Raw genomic sequence first — 19300 nt, forward strand, 5'->3', positions numbered from 1 at the left:
TTTGTGCTGTTATTCCCAGTGTTGTCACTGTTGCAGTAAAAGTAGAAAGTCTGTGCTAAAATCAGGTCTGTCTGTTGTGGGGAGTCCTCAGATGTTAAGGAAGCTATTGCATGTGCCGCTTGCTGCTAGCACTTCCTTGGTTTAGTGGCTAGCAAACTGTCCTGGAATCGGGTTCGGTACTCAAGTGTGAGTAGCATTTCATGATTTATTTGCAATGCTCAGTGTTTGCTGAAAACATCTTTTGAATACATTTTCTGAGCCTTAAAAATGGTGATATCGCCAGTACTGTAAGATGCACTGCCAGCAGATTTGATACTCTTCATTAAGTATAGACAGTAGTGTTTTTTAAGGAGATTTAGAAGTCAGCTGATTCACATAATCATCATGCTTCATTTATGGAATGAGAAACTAAAGTGTTTTCTCGTTGAGAACACTGCGGGAGAGGTGGTGTGCGCATCCGGGGAAGTTTCTGGAAGTACCCTTGGAGAAGCTGCCTGAGGAATTCGTTTCCCAAGTTGTACTCACTTTTTTTCTCCTTAATGTATTGTACATATTCCTTACAAGGTCGTTATTGGTTGAATGGGTAATACCTGTAGTAATATTTTAGGTACCTGTTAAATTTTCAAAGGAAGCTTATTTTCAAATTTGCTGCTATAACTTAATAACTGGTCCTGTTGACGGTGCCTTTCATCCCTGTTTGTGCCACACCGTTCATGTGTATTTGAAATAAAGACGTTTCAAAATCCATGCTGAATTCAAGACTCCCTCTAATAAAAAAATAGGTAAGACCTCATGAAGCAAATTTTACTGGTTTTAACACTGATATAATAATATATTTGAACTATTTTCAATTAGAAAACAGCAGTGGATCCTCTCTGGGTTTTAGAAAATCTTGAAAGAAAACCTTGGTGTTGAGACAGTGGTTCTCAAGTGTGACGCAGATACTCATACATTATGTGCTCTACTCAGCTCCCGAATTAAGAGCAGCCATCACGGGCCTCCTCACGCTAAGAAGTGTGTGTTTTTAGCAGAGAAAATGCTCTTAAAGATATTTAGGGCCTGAAGGTTAGACTAAGATCACATGCCCCACCCTACATAAATGTTTAAAATACAGCCCTGACCGATTTGGCTCAGTGGATGGAGCGTTGGCCTGCAGAGTGAAGGGTCCCAGGTTTGATTCCGGCCAAGGGCATGTACCTTGGTTGCAAGCACATACCCAGTAGGGGGTGTGCAGGAGGCAGCTGATCGATGTTTCTCTCCCATCGATGTTTCTAACTCTATCCCACTCCCTTCCTCTCTGTAAAAAATCAATAAAAATATATTGAAAAAAATAAAATACAGCCCAGTAGTAAATGGAGGCTGAGTAAGTACCTTGTAACAGTGGGTGGCAGGGGAGCATATGATTATGTTCTTCAAAAAGAACCTCTTTCAAAAAGGATTCACATTGAAAAGTTCTGCCTAATTTCCTCATGCCTTTCATACTTTGTATATGATTTTGTGTGCAAATATTAGAAGAAAACACACACTTTAGTTTAAAAATATTTATTATAGAAATGTACATTTAATTAGTTTTAAGGAATGTATGACAATAGTGTTAACATATATTTCCTCAAATTCATAAACTTTACACCTTCAGGATATCTACAATAGGAGTTTATTTACAAGTTTCATAAGAAATCACCAATACTGTTGACACAGGTAAGAGGTAACAGTCTCACTTTTTTCACTTCACTCTGTACTTGTAGAAAGAACATAGTGCGTGGGTGAAGTTCCATCCTAGTGCTAGTGACAGCCCGTACAGCAGAACGAGAGGAGCAAATGGATAGAGAAGAATCACTGTATTTTTCAAAAATGGCAATGCTGGAAAAGAAACAAATCCAAATTCACTTTTTAAATAAGGAAATGTGACTAATAACTGAACATCCTGAAAGACAGCTCTTCACAGCATGGGCCGAAGAGGAACACATTTCAGTCAGTAACATGAAGCTATGTAGCCAGAGCCATTCTAGATTTGCTGTGTCTGTGTTGCCTCCTTCCTCACGCTGGGAAGAAACCCAGAAGGGAGGTTATTTTAGCACAAAGGCTGAGCGAGAAGCAAGTCCAGGACAAAGACAGACTGAGAACGCAGGATAAACATCACAAATGTTAATGAAATTGGTGGTGAGTTTAAACCCCTGACAGCTTCAGAAACCTCTGAGTCCATCTTAAACAGCAGTTCTCAACCTGTGGGTCGTGACCCCTTTGGGGGTCGAATGACTCTTTCAGGGTCGAACGACCCTTTCACAGGGGTCGCCTAAGACCATCGGAAAACATATAATTACATATTGTTTCTGTGATTAATCACTATGCTTTATGTTCAATTTGTATCAATGAAATTGGGGTCATCACAACATGAGGAACTGTATTAAAGGGTCGCGGCATTAGGAAGGTTGCGAACCACTGATCTTTAAGTACCAGAGATAGATAATATAATAGGAAAAACAATCTCCAGCTATTTTATTTTCCAGTGTAGAAGGTGAGGTCTCCACTAGCATCCCAAAAAGCTGAAACTCAAACATCAAATCTGTGCTCAAACCCATGTTTGTTTCTTGCCCTTCTACCCCATGCATTCTCACCTAAATACCTCATACAGGAAGCCCCAAATTGTAACTGACCTATACTCAAAGAAGCTGTTCTAAACTATAGAGAGTTAACATAAGTGATAAAAAATCCACTGAGAGCCTGGCCAGCATGGCTCTGGTTGAGCAGCAACCTATGAACCAGGAGGTCATGGTTCTATTCCTGGTCAGGGCACATTGCAGGCTCAATCTCCAGTGTGGGATGTTCAGGAGGCAGCCAATCAATGATTCTCCCTCATCATTGATGTTTCTCTCACCCTCTCCCATCCTCTGAAAAAAATATATATGTATATATTTTTAAATCCACTTAGGGAAGCCACAATGCTGCAGCATGCCATTCACAATATGACATATCACAGGCCTCTCCCCTGAACTGGAGAAAGGATTCCCAATACCTCAAACAAGGTATTATAATTTGAGGTATTTGGCTCTATTTAATGGAGATCATGTCTTAAAGGAAAACCAACATAAATATTTTCTCATATTAAGGAAAATGAACTGATAGCAGGATTTAACAATATTTGCAAACATATCCTCAGGTCAGAAGTTGGGCCTGATTTTCTGGAATCATCTACAGACCATATCTATAATAATCTATAATAATAAAAGCATAACATGCTAATCAGACCGAACAGCCGAACAACCTTCTGAATGAAGCTGGGGCTGCAGCCCCAGGATCGAGGCAGCCGCCTTGGCTGTGAGGGAGGGATCAAGGCAGCTGCTGCAACTGCAAAGGCCTACTCTTCCACGAATTTCATGCATTGGGCCTCTATAAAAATGGAAAACGAGGCACTCAAGTTCATATGCCCATTCATCTGACCAACCTTTTCCTCTCTAACCTACCATTGGTAACTCAAATCTGAAAGCCTGGAGAAAAAGGAAACTGGTTGTGGGTTCCTGTAGGTAACGTGGAGATAACCAATATGCTTTAACGTGGTTCCTTGAAATGACAGAATTTGTTACATACCAACTATGCCACTTTTGAGATGTGTGACCATGGACATGTTAACTTAATCTCTCTGTGCTTTGTTTCCTCATTTGAAAAATGGGGCTAAGTAAACCTATCAATAATAATAAAAGCATAATATGCTAATAAGACCGGTTGTCCTCTGGACGACCTTCAGGACGAACCATGGCTGTGAGGGCTGAGCGCCTTGCACAAATACTGTGCATCGGGCCTCTAGTATTATATAATTATGAAGATTAAATGACATAATTCATATAAAGTTCTTGAGACAATGCCTACAAAGGCTCCATAAAAGTAAGCTAATTTTATTACTGTTACAACTTACCCCTCTATTATGTTTTTAGTCAACCAAAAAAATTAGTTACTTACCACTGTATCCCAGGAAGGTTATATAGATGTAATAGCCAATAGCAATCAACCAGAAGGTATTTCCAACCAAATATCCAATAAATGTGTCTGTTAGGATGACATCTGCCAAAGAGATACAGACAATGACTCTCTTTTCATTGCACACTATGAAGACATTTAAAAAATATTTTGAGAAGTAACTGCTACTTACGATTGATGAAAAACAGTTGGATGAAATGTAGAATGACTAGGAGAGGATAAAAAGCATTCAAATGCACATCAAAGGCATAGCCCCACTCCACATCATAGTCTCTGCTCTGCCGTTTAACTAAATACTTGTTAGAGATAAACCTGAAGAGCAAAATTAAAATTTCTTTTATAATACAACAAAAATTCTATAAGTATTTACTGACTAGCTTCTATGTACCAAACATTATTTCATACACTAGAAATACAGCAATAAACATAACTCAAAAATCTCTGCCCTCAATCTAGGGAGAGTATACTGACAATAGAATGTTAAGTGTATGTTAGATGGTACTATGGAATGAAACAGTAACCCTGCTGGGTACTCAATTGGTTGGAGCATTGTCCCATACAACAGAAAGCTGTAGGTTTGATTCCCTATTGGTGCACATACCTAGGTTGCAGGTTCAATCCCCAGTCGGGGTGCATACAAGAGGCAACTGATCAATGTTTCTCTCCCTTCCTCTCTTTAAAAATCAATGAAAACATGTCCTCAGTGAGGGAGGAAGGAAGGGAATGATCGAGAATACAGAGTTGAAATGCAGTGTTAGATATGATGGTCACAAGAAAGTAACATCTGGGTGATGACCCAAGGCAGTGATGGGAATTACCTGGAGCAGAGCATTTCAGGCAGCGAGGCCAACACAGAGGTGGAGGAGATTGAGTACAGAGGAGGTGGCAGGGTGCCTGGTATGTCTGGGGAGTGGGTGAGGAGACCACTGTGCCAGGAACAAGTAAGCAGGGTTGCAGGAAATGAAACCAGAAAAGAAATGGGGAGCCAGATCTTAGAGTCCCTGGCCATTTTAAGACCCAGTATTTTACTCTGGGTGAAATGAGAAATCACTATTTCCCAGGAGAGAGACACTGTTTTGACCAGGTTCCTCTAGCTGCCACTCTGAAAACAGACTACAGGGACAAGAATGGAAGTGGAGACACCAGTTGAGAGGCTACCGTGAGAGGTAAACAGTAGTAGCAGTGCCAGTGGGGCCATGTGGGACATACTATAGTCAGATGGCGGCACCAACAGGAATGTAGGTGCTGGATGTGGAGTATGTGGGGGAAAATGTCAAGGATGACTGATTTTTGCCTTAAACGTGTGGAAGGTCAAGCTGATATTGACTGAGGTGGGGCAGGAAGGAGAGTGCAAGAGATTGAATTTGGACCTATTGTGTGCAAGATGCCAATTAGTACGGATTAAGAAATACATGGCAGGACCATGGCCCAGGCACTCTAGCAAGGCGGGCCAAGACTGTCAGACCCACGTCTCCTTGGCTTGTTCACAGGTCTCCCAGTGGCCTGCCTCAGCTACCGTGCTTCCAGCTGGCCTGACAAGGTGACCCCAGCACTGTTTGCCCTGTAACTTCCTGTGGCTCACACACGCTCACGCTGTAGTTCCCACTCTATGGCTAGCCCCTGGGACTTGCACAGACCATGCCAGCTACAGCTCCAACCAGCCTGCCCAGGCAGTCCTGGTGTGGACCCCTGGGTCTCCTTGTGGCAAACACCCAGCCCGTGTGGCTTGCCTCTGGGACTCCCCAACGCTCTTGAGCAGGGTGCCTAGTATGTCTGAGGAGTGTGTGTGTGGCTTGCCTCTGGGACGCCCCTTGAGCTGTGGGGAGTCCCAGGGGTAACTCCAACTACCTGGCCAAGGCAACCCTGGTGCAGCTTGAGCCTTGCTCTCTCTAGAGCAAGCATGTCAAACTCGCGGCCCCCGGGCTGCATGTGGCGCACAATGAATATTTTTCTGGCCCAGCCAGTATAAAGGTATGTAAGAAACATTTTAATAAAAATTTCATGACTTAATTTTTACAGCATCCTGTTATAATTATTAATAACTACAACGTTCGCTAATGACTGATTACTATAATTGTGTTGCACTCATTTCCCTACACACCTTATGCTCAGGCGCACCATTTCTCTACACTAATACTAGCAGCTGATTGCCATATCATTAGTCTTGGACTGACTTGTTTGGTGTGCGCAACAGGAAATATTTTGCTTTTGGAGGACAAGGAAAGTAGGTTTATTTGCACTACGCTTATTAATTTTTGCAGTGTTTGGTAAGTTAATGTTCAAGAAAAAATATTAATTTTTATTAAAATGTTCTATTATGTCTCTATTGAAATAAACCCACGTTTCTATGAAAATTGAAGCTTTTGTTTTTTTATGGCCCATATAAACTTAAACCTTGTTTATTTGGCCTGTGTTAGCCTTTGAGTTTGACATGCTTGCCCGACAGCACATGCACGCTCCAGTGCCAGCTGCCCCGCGAAAGACACAAACCCATGCCTTTAAGACCGGGAGAGGTTGCTGTTTTGCCTAACTCATAGAAACAAAGAGAAAGAACCAAAATAAGACAAAAAATAGGTTCTAAACCAGGGGTGGGCAAACTTTTTGACCAGAGGGCCACAATGGGTTTTTAAACTGGACCTGAGGGCGGGAACAAAAGCATGGATGGAGTGTTTGTGTGAACTAATATAAATTCAAAGTAAACATCATTACATAAAAGGGTACGGTCTTTTTTTTCAATAGTTTTATTCATTTCAAATGGCCCACGGGCTGTAGTTTGCCCACGGCTGTTCTAAACAAAAGACCAGAATTAGAAGTAAATGAAATGGGAAAAAGTTACTAAAGACTTAAAAAAACACTGATTAAGGATACCCACCAAACTCAGTGAAAACATCAGCAAAGAGAAAATATAAAATAAAACCAATTAGAATTGAACAGTAACTGAAATGAAAAATACACTAGAGGGAATCAAGAGCAGATTAGTTGATGAAAAAAAAAATTAGTCTGTGAGGTGAAAGACACTGAAGTGGAAATCACCCAATGAACTAGCAAACAGAAAAGAGAAAACGGCTGACGGTCAAGTTGGCAGAGTAGGTCAACTCTGAACTTGTCTCCTCCCAAGATCACACCAAAATTAGAACTAAATTACAGAACAACCATTGAGAACCACTTCAAGTGTAGCTGAACAGCACTGGCATCATTAACGATCTAGAGGCAGCTGCATGAAGACACAGGAGGGCATATGCTTAGACCGGGCAGGTCCCACCCCCACAGCGTGGCAATTATGAAACGGCAGGGATATGTCAGCTGCGGAGGTGCGAGGAGTCACAGCCCCACACTGGACCTGCAGGACCAGCGCATCCAGTGGCAGGAAGAGGAGTCCCTATAATATCTGGTTGTGCAAACCAGCTGGGATTGTGTTCAAAGACAAAGGGCTGCTAGACACTAGGGCATTGCTCTTAAAGGGACCATGCACAGATTCACTCACAAACTCATATACTCTTTAAGCTAGTGAAGGGGCTACAACTCAGAACAGTTCCAGAAACATACCGGGAAGAACTGAATTTAACTTCAGAGTAAGGGCTGGAGCGGCAGGGGTCAGGACAACTCACACAGGGATGGAAGCACTGGCAGGCACCACTGTTCCTCGGTTCATCTCTCCTCCCACCCAACCAGTTCTGCATATGTGGGAACCAACTCTTTCCATAAACTAACATTGTTCCCTCGTCCTGATCATTCCCTAAGACCCCACCCAACCTGCTCGCCAGGCCCGTGCCTCTTCAGAGGCCCCTCTGCATTAGCAGCCCGCTTTGGCTCGCACTGCAGACCGTCCCCCAAATCTTCACACCTCACACAAGTGAGGGCTGTCCTAGGCTTGCACTGCAGACTGTCCCAAAGCTCCGTAAACCCCAAACAAGCAGCAGCTGGGGCCTTGGTGTGCATTGTAGCTCTTCCCAAGCAGCCCCAAGCCCAGTACCAGGAGAAATCGGCCTCAACTTACATTCTAACTCCCATCAGGTGGCCCCAAGCCTGGGATAAGTGGAGGCCAGACTTGGCCTGTAATGTAGTTCCAATTAAAAGGCCACAAGATAGGCACAAGAGGCAGGCAGCCTCAGTTTGCAGTATAGACTCTCCCAAGCACCTTCAAGCCCAGCACAACCAACCAACCACAACCGCAGGTCACTTTACAGCTCCTAACAAGAGTCATCGAGCCTAGTGGTGGCTCAACTTGGCCTGCACCAGAATCCCTCCCCAAAGTCCCAGCCCCAACAAACCTGGGAGACGGCTTCAGACCACACCAGAGTGCCACCTAACCAGTCCACAAAAGGTGCACCCAAAGAACGAGCCCCAGCACCACGGTTCTGCTAAAGCAACAAGCCAATCTGTGGGGTTAGTAACTTGTCTGCTGCAGTCACATCCAGCCCTCACAGTCAGTCAACCAGAGATGGTCAACACCAATAAATGGTGGTGGTGTAGCAGCAACTACAACAGGAGGGCACAACCAACCCACACAGGGGAAACCCCTGGAGCAACCAGCTCAGGTGACCAGAAAGTCTGCAGAACTGTGCCGAGAGGACACTTTCTACATAAGGCCACTCTGTCAAGACCAGGAGACATAGCTCTTCTACCTAATACACAGCAATACACACAGAGGTCAGTCAAATAAGGAGACAAACATGTCCCCAATAAAAGAGCATGGCAAAACTCCAGAAGAACTAAATGAAATGACGATAAGCAACCTACCAGATGCAGAGTTCAAAACACTGGTTATAACAATTTGCAATGAACTTGAGAGAAGAACAAGTGAACTCAGGGAAAACTTCAGCATAGATACAGAAACATAAAAAGGAAAATGGAAAACTGAAACAAGAACCAATCAGAACTGAAGAATACAGTAACCGCAGAAGAATACACTGGAGGGAATCAACATCAGGTTAAAGCAGAGGACTGAATCAGTGATATGGAAGACAATGTAGCAAAAACCACCCAATCAGCATAGCAAAAAAGGAAAAAAGAATTTTAAAAAATGAGGATAGCTTAAGGGATTTCTGGGACAACATTAAGGCCACCAATATTCACACCATAAGGGTTCCAGAAGGAGAATACAGGAAAAAAATGGATTGGAAACCTGTTTGAAGAAATAATGGAAATCTTCACTAATCTGGAAAAGGAGATATACATACAAGTCCAGGAAGTGCAGAGTTTCAAACAAGATAAACCCAAAGAGGCCCACATCAAGACATATCATAATTAAAATGCTAAAGGCTAAAAACTGAGAAAATCTTAAACATAGCAAGAGAAAAGCAGTCAGTTATGTACAAGGGAGCCCCATCCCCCCCTACCATAAGACTATCAGCTGGCATCTTACCAGGAATTCGGCAGGCAAAAAAGGATTGACACAAAACAATCAATGTGATGGAAGACCAAAGCCTACTACAAGATTACTCTAACCAGCAGGATATCATTTAGAATTGAAGGAGCACAGTATCCCAGATAAGATAGGCTAAAGGAGCTCACCACACAATACCAGTATTACAAGAAATATTAAAGGGACTTCTTTAAGATAAAAGACCAGCCCTGGCTGGTTTGGCTCAGTGGATAGAGCACTGGCCTGTGGACTAAAGGGTCCCAGGTTCAATTCCCGGTCAGGGCACATGCCTGGGTTGTGGGCTCAATCCCCAGTGTGGGGCGTGCAGGAGGCAGCAAATCAATGATTCTCATCATCATTGATGTTTCTATCTCTCCCCCTCTCTCTGAAATCAATAAAATTTTTTTAAAAAAGAGTCCAACAGTTAAAACTGTGGATCAAGCAAGCTGGTAAAAAGGTTAAAAGAAAAAGTAGGAATTACAACAATAAATTAAGGGATGCACACAAACACACATGCAAAAGAAGAAAAAAGCAATGACAAAACAAACATGGGGGTTGTAAAAATTGTAGTGATGGAAACTAAGATGGCGGCATAGATAAACACCGGGAAATAGTCGCCTCCCAGAGCAATTGAAAATTATCCCAAAGGACGGAGCAAACATCGTCCAGAAAAACAGGAAGGCTGGCTGAGTGTAATTTCTACAACTAGAAGACAAGAAAAGCACGCTGAGAGCCAGAGGAGCTGCGGAGGCTGAGTGCAGAGGTACGCGGCGGCTCACGCGCGTGCGGAAAGGGGGTGGCACCTGAGGACACGGCTGTCTTTTTGAATCACAAGCTCCCGACTGCTCTGATCTCCGGTTCTGGGAAGTCTCTGGGGACCCAGGACTCATACGGGCAGAGGCTGCTCTCTCAGGCGGCAGCGGGCGAACTTGAGGGCGATTTCCCTCAGAGGTGCTTGCAGCCCTTACCGGGACACTGAGACGCGCGACTCCGGGCGGAGAATCAGCCATAGCTTCTTTCTCCGCCCTTTTGACTCCCTGAGACCCCGCCCCACCCAGGCTGAGGCAGAGGCTTTTGCATGTGAATGCCCCGGCCCTTTGCAACCTGATAATTACCTAACTGCCAGACCCGGAACTTCCAAGAGAAGGCCCAAGGCCCCGCAGCAGCTTACATTGCTTCACAGCTGAGCCTCTTCGTGGCCCGGCTGTGAGGCCTCAGGCAGGGGCTGAATTAGCACCTCCTTAGATCCAGGAGCCACTGTACCCAGTGGTCAGAGGCGGACCATTCTCTCACTTCAAACACAGCTGCTTCCCACAGCCAATTGGCCTGGAGGTCAATTCCTCCCAGTGATCCTACAACAACCAAGGCACCAAGAGTGCACCAAGAGTGTCCACCCCAGGTAACTGGGGAGGCTGAGCTACTGGGCCCTACAGGACACCTGGCGCGCAGGGCCACTCTATCAACACAGGGAAGCAGCCAAAATGCGGAGACAGAGAAACAGGTCACAATTGTCAGAAACGGAGGAGGACAGACGACTGGATATAGAGTTCAAGGCCACGTTTATAAGGTTTGTCAAGAATTTTATGGAAACCGCCGATAAATTTAATGAATCCCTCAAGGAGTATAGTGAGACCATGGAGGACATGAAAAAGGACCAACTAGAAATTAAGCATACACTGACTGAAATAAAGAATATTTTACAGAGATCCAACAGCAGACAAGAGGATCCCAAGAATCAAGTCAAAGATCTGAAATACAAAGAAACAAAAAATACCCAACCGAAAAAGAAAAAAGAAAAGAGATTCAAAAAGTATGAAGATAGTGTAAGGAACCTCTGGGACAACTTCAAGCGTACCAACATCAGAATTATAGGGGTACCAGAAGGAGAGAGAGGGCAAGATATTGAAAACCTTTTTGAAGAAATAATGACAGAAAACTTCCCCCACCTGGTGAAAGAAATGGACCTACAAGTCCAAGAAGCGCAGAGAACCCCAAACAAAAGGAATCCAAAGAGGACCACACCAAGACACATCATAATTAAAAGCCAAGAGCAAAAGATAAGGAGAGAATCTTAAAAGCAGCAAGAGAAAGACAGTCAGTTACCTACAAGGGAGTACCCATCCGACTGTCAGCTGATTTCTCAACAGAAACCATGCAGGCCAGAAGAGAGTGGCAAGAAATATTCAAAGTGATGAATACCAAGAACCTACAACCAAGATTACTTTATCCAGCAAAGTTATCATTCAGAATTGAAGGTCAGATAAAGAGCTTCACAGATAAGGAAAAGCTAAAGGAGTTCATCACCACCAAACCAGCATTATATGAAATGCTGAAAGGTATTCTTTAAGAAGAGGAAGAAGAAAAAGGAACTCTTACCATTTGCCACAGCATCGATGGAACTGGAGAGCGGATAAATACCACAGGATCGCACTCATTTGTGGAATATAATGAGCAACATAAACTGATGAACAAGGACTGATCCAGAGACGGAGAGGCATTGATTGGACTGTCGGGCCTTGGAGGGAAGGTAGGGGAGGGTGGGGGCAAGGGGGAAGGATCAACCAAAGGACTTATATGCAAGCATATAGGACTAACCAATGGACACGGACAACGGGGGGGTGAGGGGATGAGCGGGGGGGGGGGGGGGGTAGAGGGTACACATATGTAATATCTTAATCAATAATAAAAAAAAAATTGTAGTGATTACAGAATGTGTTCAGAATTAAGTGATAATCAAATTGAAATAGACTGCTATAACTATAACTAGGTATATGGTTAACCACAAACCAAATATCTACAAGAGATGTATGCAAAATAAAGAGAGAGGATTCCAAACACAACACTATAGAAAATCATCAACATACTTCTTCTTGAACGCAAGAGAGTAGGAAAGGACCAGAGATCAGCTGTTTTCTGATTGTTTTTGTAGTTTAACAATCAGAAAACAACTGATAAAATGATATACCTACCAAATTACTTTAAAAAATGCTCCAATAAAAAGACACACAGTAGCTGAATGGATTAAAAAAAAACAAACCTGTACATATGCTTATCTACAAGAGACCCACTCCAGATAAAAAAACAACAACACACAAAACACACTAAAAGTAAAAAGGATAAAAAAAAGATATTTTATGCAAATGAAAACAAATAAAAAAAAGTTGGGGTATCAATACTTATATCAGACAAAATAGAATTTAAAACAAAAGTTGTAACGAGATGAGAAAGGCATTTAATAATTATAAATAGGTCAACTCAGTAAAAGGATTTAACTCTTGTAAACATATATGCATTCCACTTAGGAGTTCCCAATTATAAAAAGACAATATTGACAGACATAAAGGGAGAGATTGACAGTAATACAATAATAGTAGGGGACTGTCACACTTTACTGACTTCAACAGGTCATCCAGACAAAATAATCAACAAGAAAATAGTGGCCTTGCAGCACCTCTGCCTCAGCTCAGAGTAATGCCGTAAGCACCACAAACAAGCCCTGCAACCCTACCACCAGAAGTGAGGGGTGGAAAATGCACTGTTAGCCAGGGAGGAGACTGTAACTACCCAGGTCAGGGCACTGCTAGAACCAAGGGCTGGATGGAGACTGAAAAAGCTGTGGATCTGTGGGTGAGCCAGGAGTGCCTGTGGTGGAGAGGAACCAATCCTCACCTGGGAAGTTCGCACTGATCTAGGCCATGCAGCAGAACTCAGGGCCAGGAGAGGGGGCTGGAGGACACACCCAGCATTGAGTCTGAGGGACCCTTTATTTCCTGGAGGACCTCTTGGCAGGGAGCCGGATGGGAACGAGACAGTAGGACCCAGGAAGGAGGGTCAGCCCTGCCCACCTAAAGCGCACCTGCAGAAGGGCTGCTTCTGATCCGCCTTGCAGTGACCAGACTATGGGCCGCAAATGTGTGTGCTGCAGCTGACTCTGGTAGTGCAGGGGACTCAGATATTTGATTGGAACTGGGCAGTGCTGAAAGTTTGGAGTGCTAAAAGGCCGAATCTTTTTTAATCAATTTTTTTGTTGTCGTTGATTTTGCTTTTATCCCACCCTGCTTGAGATGGCAGCCAGGGGGTGCCATGCCAGCAAGCCAGGCAGAACTGAGGCATTGAAGGAGGAAGTGGCTGCCCACTCTCCTACTATCTACAGGCACTATACCCAGCACAAGTCTGCTCAAACCATCCTGGCCAAGACCATGGTAGTCCCGCAGAGTACAGTTCCATGGGGGGAAGAGATAACTCCGAACAGGGGTATTCAAGTGTGAGACTCCAGCTAGACCCAGCCTCTGGCTATGGCGTTCCCATTGATGGACTATGTGGGCTCTGCCTATCAGGCTTCAGTCAGGTTGCCAAGGACCAAGCAGAGACCATGACTCACATCTGTCTGTACCAGAGCAATTCCTGGGTGGCCCAGGATCAATAGACCAAGTGGCGAGATTCAACAATATCAGAGCAAAATCCAGCATGCTCCACACACAGCAGATCCAAGGGTATTTTTTTCTTTCTCTTCTTTTTTCTTTCATATTGCTTGTTTCTTTCCTTTTATTGTTTTGTTCCTCTTTCTCTGTTCGTTTTTTATATTGTTATTTTTAACTTTTCTTCTTTTCAATTTATTCTTTTCCTATTCTAAATTTTAGTATATTCATTATTGTTAAAATAATAATTATTTCATTTATTTGTGTTTTCCTTTCTTTTTAATTCTTAGACTACTAAATTACTTTCATACTGGACTAAATTCTTTTACTTCTTTGCTTCCACATCCTCTTTTGGTTCTTCTTTTTTGTTTTTACACCCTCTAATTCTTTGCTCTCATGTCTTTTATTATTCCTTTTATGTTTACTTTACAGCTCTCTTTTTATTTTATTTTTTAGCCTTTCTTGTTGTTTGTTTTGCTTTTTGAGTTGTTTTCTTTTTGGTCTTGCTTTGTTCTCTTACCACCTGTATAATAACATCTGTAGCTAGGGTTGAGCCTTACTGCAAGTTGGAGGAAATCCCATCCATAAACAGAAAATCAACAAACGAGACCAAATTACAATAAGAGAGCCCAAATAACACATACGAGGGGGACGCTGCTAGACTATCAAGCTCTGGAAATCAAAGAGACTGCACCACTGGGTCCAACAGGGCACTTTCTACATAAGGCCATCCCATGAAGACTGGGAGGCATAGTAGCTCTGATAGATAGAAACAAACACAAAGAGACTGCTAAAACTGGGAGACAAAAATAAGCCATCAAATGAAAGAAAAGGAGGAATCTCCAAAAAAGAAAAGAAAAAAGAATTAAATGAAATGGAGGTGAACAACTTATCAAACACAGTTCAAAGTAATGGTTATAAAAGACGCTTAAGGAACTTAGTGGGAACCAAAAAAGCATGAAAAAGGAAAACAAAACCACAAACAAGAAATAGTCAGAAATGAAGAATACTATATCTGACATTAGGAATACACAGGAGAGAACTAAAGGTGAATTGGATGAAGCAGAGGATTGAATCAGTGATTTGGAAACCAAGGTAGAAATAAACACCCAATTAGAGATCAAACAGAAAAATAAGTTAAAAAGCAGGATAGCTTAAGGGAACTTTCCGACAACATGAAATGTAACAACATTTGCATCATAGGGGTATGAGAAGGAGAAGAATGTGAGGAACAGAGAAATAATGACACAAAACTTCCCTGACTTGGTGAAGGAAAAAGTCACACAAGTTTAGGAGGCAAAGAGAGTCTCAATCAAGATGAACCCAAAGAGACCCACAGCTACACACATAATTAAAATGGCAAACATTAAAGACAAAAAAAAAAAAAAAGTAAAGGCAGCAACAGAGAGACAGAAAGTAACACAGGAGGGAGTTCCCATTAGACTGTCAGCTGATTTCTCAACAGTAACACTTAAGGCCAGAATCCAAAACTACTCTATTCAGCAAGGCCATCAGTTAAAACTGAAGATGAAATAAAGACATTCCCAGACCACAAAAAAAAAAGCTAAAGGAGTTTATCATCACCAACCCAGAATTGCAACAAATGCTAAAGAGAATGGTGTAAGAAGAAATAGAAACACAGCCATATCATTAAAATGTCCATACTACCCAAGGCAGTCTACAGATTTAATGCAATCCCTATTAAAATACCAATGGCATAGTTCACAGAGCTTGAACAAATACTCCAAAAATTTATATGGAATCATAAAAGACCCCGAATAGCTGCAGCAATTTTGAGAAAGAAAAACAAAGTTGGAGGAATCACAATACCAGATTTCAAGTTATACTACAGCAGTGGTTCTCAACCTTCTGGCCCTTTAAATACAGTTCCTCATGTTGTGACCCAACCATAACATTATTTTCATTGCTACTTCATAACTGTAATGTTGCTACTGTTATGAATCTTAATGTAAATATCTGATATGCAGGATGGTCTTAGGCGACCCCTGTGAAAGGGTCACTCGACTGCCAAAGGGGTCGCGACCCACAGGTTGAAAACCGCTGTACTACAGAGCCACCGTAATCAAAACAGCCTAGTACTGGCAGAAAACAGGCATATAGGTCAGTGGAACAGAACAGAGAACCCAGAAATTGACCCAAGCCGTTACGCTCAATTAATATTTGACAAAGGAGGCAACAGCATACAATGGAGTCAAAAGGGTCTCTCTGATAAATGGTGTTGGGAAAATAGGACAGATATGTGCAAAACAAACAAACAAAACAAAAAACTAGACCACCAACTTACACCATACACAAGAATAAACTCAAAATGGATAAAAGGCTTAAATGTAAGTTGTGAAACCATAAAAATCCTACAAGAAACCATAGGCAGCAAAATCTCAGACATCTCTCATAGCAATATATGTTTACAGATATATTCCTAGGGCAAAGGAAACTAAGGAAAAAAATAAACAAACGGGACTACATCAAAATAAGAAGCTTCTGCACAGCAAAAGAAACCACCAACAAAATGAAAAGAGAGCCTCCTATATGGGAGAACATATTTGGCAATGATACATCTGATAAAGGATTAATATAAAAAATATATAGGGAACTCATACAACTTAACAAAAGGAAGACAAACAATCCAATTAAAAAATGGGCAAAGGACCTAAATAGACACTTCTCCAAAGAGGACATACAGATGGCCAAGAGACATATGAAAAAACTAGAGGCCCGATGCACAAAATTTGTGCAAGAGTAGGCCATCACAACCCTGGCTGCCTTGGCCCTCACAGATCTCTCCGTGACTAAAATGCTCCATGCTGGTTTCTCTGCTATACACTGATGACCAGCCCTACTCAACCACAGGCCCACTTCAAAGCTCAACCACCACATCCATTCCCTTCACACAGAAGCCCTGTATCTGTGAGAACAAATGAAAAACCAAACACCAGATTTACATTCAGTACACTTGTTGTTAAACTAAACCTAGACAAAGTCAGACTGAGAACCCTTCGAATAACATTTCTGTGTGTGTGCTTCCCTCAGTAGGAAGGAACCAAAAATTTAATGAGAAAAAAAATCATTCAAGTGTGCTACATTTAATACCAAAAACTAAAAGTAACATCACCTTCTAGATCTTATACATTTAGTGGTGACCCACTGACAAATGAAGCAGAAAAATAAGCCATCATCCAGACAACTTTTGGCTAACTGCATATTATTTTTGCAAAATCAGGAATTTTGTCAGTATGATATAATCATCAATTCACTTATTTGCTGCATGCACTTTGACAATATAGACCACACTTTAGAGTATTGTCTGATACAGGTAGACACAAGAGGCAAGTCGCACCAATCTTGGTAGTCAAAATGGATGTTCTCAGTTCACCTATTTTGTTTCCGTTTTCATCCGCTACTGTACCTGTGAAGCAAGGCCTAAAGGAAGCCCTACAGCAGTATCTGATGAATCAAAGGTATGGGACTTACCACATTAGAGTTGAGATGAGAAGACCAACGCCCACACAATCTATGAACACAACCCAAAGGAGCAGCTTTATCATCTTAAAAAATCCCATGTCCAGCACAAAGCCAAATCCTACAGTGGACACTGAAAGAAAGATTTACAAGATTCATCAGGCACTTTGCAAGGTTCTGGGGAGACTGGACACAGCCCCTGCACCTCCAGATGCCCTCGGTCCAGTGGGGGAGAGACATGAAAACAAAACCCCCAAGATGTGTGCTATGGGATTAAGAAATGCAGACCAAGGTGGGGCATGGAAGGGCCACTGAGCTATCTCGCTTACCAAGAAGGACCTCGTCTGTCTGTGCTTCACCAGGGTGGCTGGCCCAGCTTCTCAGCTAAAGGTGAGAAAAACCTCACACTGCAACGCCCTAAAGACGTTCCCTACACTACCGAAGAACTTAAAAGTTTCTCAAGTTCCTAGCAGCGTTTTTACAACTCCTCCCCTGCATTTCCCTGATGGTGAACAGCAATTTACAACCTTGACGTTCCTTCCTGGTCACAGTAAGTGTGCCTTTGGGGACGGAGGTATTTATCACAGTGGTTAGGAGGCCACCGAGCGCCTGTTCCTCCGCTCTTTCATGTTCCCAGGTAAGGGCTTACTCTGGCAACGGCTTGGGCCCTTTAGAACCAGGAAGAATACAGAAAACAGGCAGCAGCTTTACATGAACCCACATTCCGACCCACAACAGTTTACAACAAAAGAGTCCCCCAATGGCAAGTCCGATCAGTCGCTCAATTTGTTTTTTCAACCGTTCTGCGGACCAGCGCACACTTACCGCACAGCCAGACACTCAGCAGCACCAAGAAAGCCGGGTCGTCTCGAGCCCACTGATCCTTCGTCTGCTTTCGGTAATGAAAGTTCCTATAGACCCTCTGCGGGGACGTGAACAGGTAGAGCATCTGCCAGCCAGCAAACTCGAAGTCCATTTGCCGGAAACGGAAAAGCCTCCTCAGGTACTTGTAGCGCTTCGCCCCCGCCGTGTGTCTGGCGGCATCCCTGGAATTCAGGGCTCCGTTCCCCTGCAGCGGGGAGCTCGCCGAAGTACTCGGTAACATCTTCCTGGGGGGTGAAAACTTTGACTAGGAACAGGAAGGACTCCTCTTCGGAGACAGGCAGGTGGGGGGTCGCCTGGCACTTCTGCCCCACTCCTGCCTGGGGAAGGGACAGCTGGCACAGTGGCCAGGGGCAGCACCACACCATTCTGAACCATCACAGTAACAATCCCGTGCTCCTAGGTACCCGCCTCTACGTAAATGACCTAATCGCACAGGTGGTCCATCAAAGCATTACCAGTTCCCCAGAAGGTGATTTAAAAATAAAGCAAAACTAAAACCCAGTGTTTTGCTCCACGAAGAGTTCATCGGGAACGACACCGTGGGAGACGGGTCGGACCACTCCGAAGCCAGGCGAGCGCAGGCCCGGGCCGGCCCCCGCCCCGGCCGCCTCCAGCTCCGCTCCCGACTCCGGGCGAGTCCGGCCGCGGGCAGGGCCGCCAGAGGCAACAAAGCAAGCCGCCCTCTCACACCGAGTCCGACCCAGGCGCGCCGCTGGGGCCAGCACGTCCCACCTGCCTGGCCATCCTCGTACGAAACATTGGTCCTCGTGTGTCTGAACTTCAACTCTAGCTGAGGGTCCCCGGGTCCCTCCCGCCCCCACCGCCGGCCCAGCAGCGGGCCCGGCCTGTCACTCCAAAGCCCAGGGGCGTCGCGCCGCGGCGGACAGAGGAAAGGGCACCGGGCGAGCCCGCGCCGCGTCGCACGGAGCGCTCCCCAGAACTCACCGGGCGCCCCGCGGCGGCCTCCACCGGCGGCAAACCCCCGCCCGCCACCTCGCCCAGCAGCCGAGCCGAGCCGAGCCGCCGTAGGACCTACTTCCCTTCTCGCGACATACGCCGCTCCCCCGGCGCGACACGTGACGCGAGCCTACTTCCGCCGCGCGCGGCCTCCGGGGACTTGTAGCGCGTCACCCCCCACCCCCGTCCCTTGAGCTCGCCGGAAGTTGTTGCTTCGGTTTCC

At 44.1% G+C, this 19300-nt stretch overlaps 1 protein-coding gene across 2 annotated transcripts; it reads right to left on the bottom strand.

The window, feature by feature from the left end:
* Positions 1 to 1529: 1529 nt before the first annotated feature.
* On the bottom strand, positions 1530 to 19180 carry UNC50 (unc-50 inner nuclear membrane RNA binding protein). Of its 2 annotated transcripts, none has more exons than XM_081100666.1 (6): positions 19066 to 19180; positions 18061 to 18344; positions 17248 to 17368; positions 4145 to 4284; positions 3955 to 4056; positions 1530 to 1860 (listed from the first exon to the last, which is right to left on the bottom strand). In XM_081100666.1, exons 2-6 carry the CDS (start codon positions 18338 to 18340, stop codon positions 1724 to 1726), a joined length of 780 nt encoding a protein of 259 aa, XP_080956792.1. In that variant the 5' UTR covers positions 18341 to 18344; positions 19066 to 19180; the 3' UTR covers positions 1530 to 1723. The 2 variants fall into 2 exon arrangements, with proteins under 2 accessions (XP_080956792.1, XP_080956793.1); XM_081100667.1 differs by having other exon boundaries at positions 18061 to 18340; positions 19066 to 19088.
* Between the last annotated feature and the right edge of the window lie 120 nt (positions 19181 to 19300).

Source organism: Myotis nattereri (genome assembly GCF_964212035.1).
Source record: "Myotis nattereri genome assembly, chromosome: 10".
In the NCBI taxonomy this organism is placed as follows: Eukaryota; Metazoa; Chordata; class Mammalia; order Chiroptera; family Vespertilionidae; genus Myotis; species Myotis nattereri.